The 9,065-nt window shown below is 34.2% G+C and overlaps 2 protein-coding genes across 2 annotated transcripts; one reads left to right on the top strand and one right to left on the bottom strand.

Moving 5' to 3' along the window:
• Positions 1 to 1,262: 1,262 nt before the first annotated feature.
• LOC119995138 (heavy metal-associated isoprenylated plant protein 23-like) lies at positions 1,263 to 2,475 on the top strand. The gene is made up of 2 exons (XM_038841537.1): positions 1,263 to 1,559; positions 1,937 to 2,475. Exons 1-2 carry the CDS (start codon positions 1,397 to 1,399, stop codon positions 2,233 to 2,235), a joined length of 462 nt encoding a protein of 153 aa, XP_038697465.1. The 5' UTR covers positions 1,263 to 1,396; the 3' UTR covers positions 2,236 to 2,475.
• A 1,381-nt stretch (positions 2,476 to 3,856) lies between these two features.
• LOC119992948 (agamous-like MADS-box protein AGL30) lies at positions 3,857 to 7,323 on the bottom strand. The gene is made up of 10 exons (XM_038839796.1): positions 7,142 to 7,323; positions 6,979 to 7,032; positions 5,703 to 5,709; positions 5,515 to 5,576; positions 5,313 to 5,409; positions 5,156 to 5,209; positions 4,848 to 5,044; positions 4,541 to 4,733; positions 4,263 to 4,405; positions 3,857 to 4,169 (listed from the first exon to the last, which is right to left on the bottom strand). The coding sequence occupies exons 1-10, from the start codon at positions 7,321 to 7,323 to the stop codon at positions 3,857 to 3,859; spliced, it is 1,302 nt and encodes a 433-aa protein (XP_038695724.1).
• Positions 7,324 to 9,065: the final 1,742 nt, after the last annotated feature.

Raw genomic sequence — 9,065 nt, 5'->3', positions numbered from 1 at the left:
ACAATCATAAGAATATGATGACTCTACTTTGTACGCTCCGATTGACTAATCAATCCCTCCCCCAAAAACAACTCACAAGCAAACAACACAGCCCCAGCTCCAACTCGGCTCCTCTTTCATTCTCCACCGTCAGATTACTGCCACTTGTCAACAAACCAGTCTGACATCATTTCTTCAAACGCGTGGAGCTGTTTTCAAGACTTATATCCCGCATCGGATTAACATAACTCAACCGGATGACATATAAATAAAGGTCAAGTATCTCTCATACAATAAAAGTAAGTACTACACAGAAAGATCTAGGAGAAGAAATTAACTGTGAATGGACAATATTTATTGATGTATTTAGGTTTGGATTTCTAACATGATATCAGAGATTTGGAGCAAAAACTTTGTCCATTTAAAAATGGCCTCTACACGTGTCCATTTATTACACCTCGCATTACCCAATCCACAAATACAAGGTGTAGGCCCGTGACTCAAAACGAAAAAAATATTTATTAATGTATTTGAACATGGATTTGTAAGAGTTGTCAATATTGGGACGAACGTGCCAGCTGATTTCGTTTTCAATTTCTACGATTATTGGTTATTAACAACTTTAATTAAATTTTTTTTTATATATATCGATTAGTTAATATTGAAACACTATGTAGTGCCCTTTTATTTCTGGTTTGAGGAAAAAATCATGTTTAGGTCCTACAACATTACATGTTTACTAAATATTTACATGTCTGGATTCTAACTTGGAGTGGATTTCAGACGTATTTAATCGACCAAAGTCGGATTAGTTTAAATCAGGACAAATAAACTGGATAATAACCTAATTCAGGTTAGGGTCCGAATAAGTAAAAGGGACAAGATTTACGTGTTTCGACCCGGACTCGATTTTAAACCAAACAAAATTTTTGTGTTTGGATCAAAATTTCAGACATACAATTTATGTCAAAACTTGTTTTAATCTGGATCGAACAAAATTTTACCTTTAATCTGGATTAAACAAATTCGATCATTTTGACGGGACATAGTTTTGTCACCCTTACTAAGAATGAAAGGTTTGGCTAGGTAAGTACGTAGAGAAATGATATTTTAATATTTGACGCCAACATTGATTAGGCAGAGCAACAAAAATATCTTCTAAAACAAAGCTTTTGTTTACATGCTGTGTTTGGGGTCCACCATCTATATAATTTATTTATTTATTTTTGTTTTTTTGGTTATATAAGCAGTAGGCCTGCATTATAGAAAGATGTCATAGGAAATACAGAAGGTGTGAGAGAAAGAAAGGAATTTCATATTCACTGCTTTCCAACTTCTTTGGCTTTTCCTAAACAGAAGCATTGGTAGCTTCATTAACTTGGTTTTCTTCAAACCCATCTGTAATTAAGACTCAAAAATGGGAGTAGGAGGTACTCTGGAGTACATATCTGATTTAATAGGAAGTTCTGGCCATAAACACAAGAAGAAGAAGAAGCAGTTGCAGACTGTGGAACTCAAGGTCAGGATGGACTGTGATGGGTGTGAGCTTAAGGTCAAGAACTCCCTCTCTTCAATGACTGGTACGTCTCCTTTGTTTCTCTTGCTGCACTTCTTTTGTCTTGTATTCAGTGATTTATGTAAGAAATCTCACCCCAAACAACTAACCATATTGTCTGTTTTGAGATTCCGGTTCCCATTGTCTGTTTTGGGATTCCGATTCTATGGATACATCGGATTACCTTCACGAATTTACTTGTCCCAAGCCCAACAACTGACCGAAGCCCAACCCATTGATCCTAGGGGGAAAAACCTATTTAAATGTAGGGGAGTGGTCTTTACCCGTACAAACCACTTGGTAGCGTTTGTCTAATAACTAATATGGGATTTATGTTCTTAACAATTTAGCACACAAATTTGATTTTTTTGTTCCTTTTTTGGGTTTTTGTGTGTGGAGCAGGAGTTAAGAAGGTGGAGGTGAACAGGAAGCAGCAGAAGGTGACTGTAACTGGGTTTGTTGAGGCTAACAAGGTATTGAAGAAAGCTAAGTCAACAGGGAAGAAAGCAGAGATATGGCCTTATGTTCCTTACAATCTGGTGGCTCAGCCTTACACAGCTCAACACTATGACAAGAAGGCACCTCCTGGTTATGTCAGGAAGGTGGAGACCACTGCAACAAATGCTAATGTGACCAGATATGAAGATCCTTACATCTCCATGTTCAGTGATGATAATCCAAATGCCTGCTCTGTCATGTAATTAAACAAGAGAAATTCTCACTAAAGCCACGGTAAAAGTTCCAATTTAGGGTGTTTTCCATGTTCAGAGACGACAAACCCAAATGCCTGTGCTGGCAAGTACTTGCTTGTAGTTTTGCAGAGGTTGGTTTTGGTGGGACTAGAAGACTAGATTAGTGTTGGGTATTTGATGAAAAAAATAATGTGGGTTGTTAAGTTACTATAAAGGCAGCTATATATAATATCTTTCTTTGTCATTGTTCGTGGTTTTCTCGTTTCTATTTTTTTTAACCGATAATGACACTATACAACCTTATCATTTGAACATCTTATATGAGGCTCAACTCAGACCGACATGCTCTGCGTGTATAAAAATTTCTCACATAACGACATGATAAGTTGGGTCGAAGTCTAGCGTGGCAACAATGGTTTCTCATTTTGTACCTGAAGATGATCCTATGCTTTGTCACAGCTGTATTCACCAATAAAGAATACTGCGAAATGAATGATGTTTGCTCAAATTCCTAGTATTGGGATTGCTGTTCATGACATATATATATATTGTGTACCTGCCTGCCACACATAACAAAGCTTTCAAATTTGCAGAAACGATTCACTTTTTGGTCTTTTGATAAACAAATTGCAGAAATACTTGTTTCAGGACAACATAGGATTCACAGATTCAAACCATGAACAAAACCAGTGTACAAATCAAATCAGTGCATGTGCGTGCATGGTAGATGATGAAGATTTTCAAATCCATTTTGGCTCCTCCAGGGAACAAGAAAAGCTAAGAAAAGAATCTATCTTTTTTAACTTTTCCTCTCCCTTTCTCGAATCCAAAGGAAGCGTAAAGAGACCATGTTATATTTCAAAAGAGCATGCAATAAACTGAAAAAAAAGAAAAGAAAAGAAAGTTCCGTTTGAAACTTCAAGGAAAAGAGCCATTTCCATGCGTACGTACTCCTCATCCGAAGAGACATGCATGCTTGGAGGGAAAAACTGATTATTGGGTTTGGCTGATCGATCCATGGGCCATCATGATCAGCTAGGTTTGGCCGGGTATGGATACTGGATAGTTCTTGGTATTGCGGGTTTGTGCACGGATAATCAAGTACTCATGAGGTTGAAGAAAATGTTCGGTATAAGCTATATCAAAAATTTGTTTGTCTTTTCTTTTTTTATTAAAAAATTTAAATTTAATTTATATAAATACTTTGTAATTTATAAGTTTAAACTTAAATAATTTTTTAATAAAAATAAAAAAATTTACCAAAAACTAAAAGTCATAAAATAACAAACTACACAATCGTTTATTCCGATTTCATTTTTTTTTGTATACTTTTTATTTTATCTTTTAAAATAAACTTAAAAAGAGTTTTTCATTTCTTATAATTAAGCTAGGGCTAGGTTCAAGTAAAAACTTTATCAAACACCTAATAGCTTATAAGCTAGCTTATTTTGCTAGCAAATAAGCTCCACCAAATGGAGCAAAAGACAAGAAATCCAATGTGCTGGTCGCATGATTATCATAAACATTCAACAAAAATAACAGATAGGATCATAAACATTCAAGTTTTGGAGACATAAACATATAACAACAGATAGATGCACATATACATACATAGAGATTATATTTGAAATCAATCAAATATAATGTCAAGATCCCTGAAGTTCAAATTCTGTAGCAAAATGGAGTCATCCAAGTCCCAGCAGCTGAACCCATCCACGGCCGCCTGGTTTCCTGCAGCAGTAGTGCACATGTTGTTGTTGTTCCTTGTCTCAGCCTGCGCAGATGATTCTGCTACTGGAATCACTTGATCAATGGTAGAAATATTGCTTCCATTGTTGTTTTCACTGATTTCATTGCCATTGATTGTGGTGGGAATGTAATTTGCAGCATCAACATTAGTCATGAAGCAAGGTTCAGAGCTGCCTGTTGCATTGATCCTGGCACTGTAATTAGAACAAAACGCTACCAGAATTATTGCTCCGATGATGATGAAGGTGATTCAGATTATAATCAAAATTATATTAATCGAAACGTACCCCGCGGAGCTTGAAGGTAGAGGCGCAGCAATATTGTTGTAATCAGAGCTTGGAAACCAGTTCAGCTGATCATTAGTAGTGATTGCATCATAGTGAGACATTGGTGGTGCCACACCAGTAGTACTCTCCGCGCTCGGATTGACCTGCACAGCGTGCGAGCTCTTTATAACATGATATCGGAGTATAAAATCGATCCTAATTAATGACCTCTCATATAAAGCCCACAAGTCCGGAGAGTAATAAACCATCTGTGCATATATATATATATATATATATACCTTAATATTCAGACCATAATTACTACTAATTTTTGTTTGTGGAGTGAACCAATTGGAGTACTGAACAGTATTGGAAGAAAAACCAGTAGTGACTGCGGGGAGGCTGTCTGTACTGTTGTTGGAGACTCCATGAACTTCATTTCCTGCAAAAGTTACTTCTTCCTGTGCGACTAGGTCTCGAGCCCTCGACCACCTACCCATCGATGGAGTTAATTAAAATTCGTATATATTTATATATACACCAAGAAGTTACTGAAGTTCCATATATAAATATATATATATATACACAGTAAATTTAATATTGAACCTGTGTGGAGCAGCATCATTATTAAGCCAAGGATCAAGTTGCAGTACAATCTGGCTTGAAGTAGGGTTTTGCAGCTCATAGATGAGTTGATTCTCCTCAATGTTTTGCAGAACAGTTTGTAATTGATCATGTTGATGATCACGAGGTCCTCTCCTAATGATTGTCTCAGCCTCTTCAATGTTCTGATCATTATCATTCTATAATTATTGAAATTAAATTAATATATGGTCATAATCTAAGTTTAATTAATTAATTCAAGATATATATAGAAATCTAGTAGCTAGCTAGTCTAATTTATATATTCATACCTCACTTGTTAATTCAGTAGATGGGGATGATGAATGATTACCGATCAAGAATTTCTGGATGAAACGAAGAAAATTAAAGTGAATAATTACTGAAAGATAAATTAATGCAACTTAATTAACGTGTGATATATGAGTAAAATAGGGATTAAATACTAACTTTTCTGTTCTTGACTAGTTTCAAAGAGTTCTTGAAGTGTTCTTCCAAAGACAAAACTTGAGAGAGTGAAACATTTTCTTCATCAGGCTCGAATCCCCTTAATTCAACAACGATAATAGAACTTAATTATAAGAACATATATAATAGGTGTAACGTAGCTAGGGTTGTGTGTATATATATATATATATGATGGTCACATTACTTGAGTTTGTGGTGTAGGATCCCTATCTCTGATTTCTTCGTCTTAATCTGTTCCTCCAAGTGCTACAAATGGGAATCAAGCATGAATTGTTGATTAGGCTAAGTAATTATTTTTTAAAAACATAAAGTACAATATTGACATCACATGCAAGCTAGAAAAGAAATTTAAGAAAAATTTTTTTTACTTACTTTGATTCTACAGCCAGAAAATCCCGTAAACCCAGAAAAAGATAGAGGATGTGAGGCATGGCATGCAATACACATAAAACACAGGTGTGATATTAGAAATTATTCCAGTACTAATTAATAAATATATGCATCATCCTCTAAAAAAAATAAAATAAATATATGCATCATGTAAAATACAATTAATTAATGAAGCTAATCTTACAAAAAAACACATGCATTAATCAATCATCGGTTCCCTTCCGTTCATGCTCTACTTATCTCTAATTGTAATCCCGTTTGATTAATAAAATTTCTTCTTTCAAAAAGAAAAATGACTAGTACTGTACAAGATGACTTTTTAATTAATGTTAATATTAATCTTTCTTTGAAAAATTTTCTTTTAAAGAAAAGGGGGGGAAAAAAAAAGGAGACTAGCATTGCATGCAATGCACATGCCAGCCTTCATTTTGAACATTTTTCATTTATGACCATGACGATTAATTTGTTGGTATATAATTAATGACTGGTATTATTACAATTTGGTAGTTGCACTAATCTCGTGTTTTATCATCTATCTAGGTTGACAAATGTGTATCTCTAAGCATGCAAAAATCCATCTTTATTAATTTTAATCCCAAGAAAAAAAAAATCACAATATTAACTACTCTCTTTTTCTTTCACTCTTCTTTTCCATGGTTATCCTGCAATAAACTTATTATGGTAATTAATGGACATATTATTATTTTCTCAATAAAATAGGAAAAAAGTTTATAGAGAGGGAGAGAGAGAGAGGAAGAGAGAGACTGATTATTGAGATGATTCAATTTGTTTTCATCACCCGTGATGTGATCAAGCTCCTTTAGCTTCTGCACCTTTCCCTGCATGGAATCAAATATATATATATTCCCAGTGAACAACCAAGAATTACTTGTTCATAGCAAAAATCACCAACCAAACAACAAATTGGTACCTGCATCCGACTGTTTGTGTATGTGGGTGTAGCACGTCCGCCACCAATTCATACACACAAGAAGAGAAAAATAGTGAAATAAAAAGAGGTCAAAATGTTATAGATCCAAATGTTTTTTGTCTCAGTTATCCCAAATATTAAGATGGATGATGCACATAATTCATGTGAAATTGTGGACACCACATACTGCACATGATCCATATGAAATCGTGTGCATCTATCTCATCATTTGGGTAATTGGGATAAAAAAAAATACTAGAATCTGTAAGACTACTGTGAAAATAATGACATGCAAAATAAAGAAAAAAAAAACTAAGAATCTCTTACGGATATCTAGAAGTGGTTGGTAGATTCATATAACGTTCAAGCACATCCCCAATCCTATGTAATCATCATAGATTAGTTCCTTAATACAGGAAATTAAAGGAAAAAAAGGCTTATAATTAATCTAATCAATTAAAAAAAAAGGATGAATGAATTGAAATTGAACCTCTCTCGGCTGCAGAAGGTGTTAACTCGACCAGAATGAGAGAATGCGAGGAGAAGAACATCAATGTCGCAAAACACAGAGATCTCATTAGCCTTTTTGATCAAACTACTCCTCCTCTTCGAATATGTCACTTGACGTCTCGTTGTGTTCTCTATCCTCTTAATCTCTATCTTCCTACCCATATCTATGAATATGAATGATCAATCAACCCACCAAACACATAGAGAGAGGAAAGTGAAAACAAGAAACTTTGAAGAAACCAAAACAAACTTTGGCTTAAGCTTTTGATTGTATTTCAGTCATTTGACTACTTTTTATATGGAAAAAAAGTTAGAGTGTGCAATCAATATAGTGAGATGTGCCCCTTCATTATGCAACCAATCAACAGCTGAGACATTGCACTGATGATGATCCTAGTGTTTTTTGTCTCAGTTATCCCAAATGATCCATGTGAAAGAATCGTGTGTGCCATATCAGCATTTGGGATAGTTAAGATAAAAAAACACTAAGATTCGTGAGACTGTTGGGGTTATTTTGGTCGTTTAGGGTTAAGATTAGTGTTGTAGGGTTCTTCATTGCTTTAGCATTTTAAAAATCTTGTGGTCCTAATGGTTACAAAGTGTCACATTGTAATAAGTTTTGATGGAATTAGGTGTTGCAAGGTATCTCTAATTCTATGATCCAAAATCTGAACGTCAAGATTCGTGGATTTTGATTTGGTTGCATAAACGTTCTTTATGTGTCATGTTTATCTTTTAAATGAGTGTCTAATTAAATATTACCTTGCATTATCATGTGTTTCAACTTACAATAAATGTGTATTTCTTTCTACATATATTTATAGATATGCTTCTTCAAAATCATGCTTATAGTAGCCAAACCCTAAATAATTTGGGATGAAGCTCGAATTAACTAAGATCTCGGTTAAAATTAGTCGAATTCATCAAAAATCGATATAATTCACGAGATTCTAATTACTTAGACAAAATGAGGGATTACATAAATTATGCATATAATTAATCTAGTTGGACACCCGATTTAGAGTTTTCATAAACGACAATGTTAATTAAGATCACTACAACGATTTATATAACGAGAAATCAATTATAATTTAATCGACTTTGGTTGAGACAAAACAGCGTATGTCACGATCGATGACATACATTAAGAAATTCGAAAGCAATTATTTGGTGTTTAGGGTTTACGAGCACAAATTAGATTTTTGTCATAATCCGCATTAACTATACTTTGGGTTAAGTTTAGGATTTACAAGCACAAATTAGATTTTTTTAGTCATAATATGCATTAATTATCATTTAAGTAAATCTATAAAGTTTGTACAAATAGCTCACAAACTACGCATATGAGACAAGCTCATGGAAACCCGTGTAATTTTACTCTTTTTTGTGCAAAATAATTAGCAATCCCATATTAACCTCATACTTGTAATGAAACTCAGGCAAACCTAAGTCACCTTGTTACATTTGTAAACATGACCATCAATTACAATGGATTGAAGAATTATAACCAATATTAGTACATAAATATATACTATTACTTAAGAAAGTCCTGGTCAACATTGAACTTTTGTGTTTGAATGGACAGTTGAAAGCTCATTGAACTGCAAGAAGACACATATTGCTTGTCCCTTCAGTTGAAATGATATCAAGATGGTTTCCTGGGAAGTTGACTAATTAAGGCTTGAAAAATCCTTGGTTTCACCACAACCCATCAAAAATATAGAACATGAAATTTCCGGAAGTTAAAATGCTCTCGACCTCTCTAATTCCATGCCATTGGATTGCAACATTATCAACGGAAAAAAAAATCGTTGATTCAGATAGTTAAATTAATTGTTTATCTGTTTGAACTTCTTAGTGCATGTATGTGAGAGGTGTAGGTTCTAACACTCACTCTGGTGTGA

This window comes from Tripterygium wilfordii, chromosome 3 (assembly GCF_013401445.1).
Source record: "Tripterygium wilfordii isolate XIE 37 chromosome 3, ASM1340144v1, whole genome shotgun sequence".
Classification (NCBI taxonomy): Eukaryota; Viridiplantae; Streptophyta; class Magnoliopsida; order Celastrales; family Celastraceae; genus Tripterygium; species Tripterygium wilfordii.
Note: the sequence above shows the minus strand (reverse complement) of the source record. Positions and strands in the feature narration are given on the sequence as shown.

Coding starts and splice junctions, on each gene's coding strand:
- LOC119992948 (XM_038839796.1), bottom strand. CDS start 7,323: ATGGGTAGGAAGATAGAGATTAAGAGGATAGAGAACACAACGAGACGT. Junction 5,210..5,312: donor AACTAGTCAAGAACAGAAAA/GTTAGTATTTAA, acceptor CGTTTCATCCAG/AAATTCTTGATCGGTAATCA. Junction 4,170..4,262: donor CTACCTTCAAGCTCCGCGGG/GTACGTTTCGAT, acceptor TTCTAATTACAG/TGCCAGGATCAATGCAACAG.
- LOC119995138 (XM_038841537.1), top strand. CDS start 1,397: ATGGGAGTAGGAGGTACTCTGGAGTACATATCTGATTTAATAGGAAGT. Junction 1,560..1,936: donor CTCCCTCTCTTCAATGACTG/GTACGTCTCCTT, acceptor TGTGTGGAGCAG/GAGTTAAGAAGGTGGAGGTG.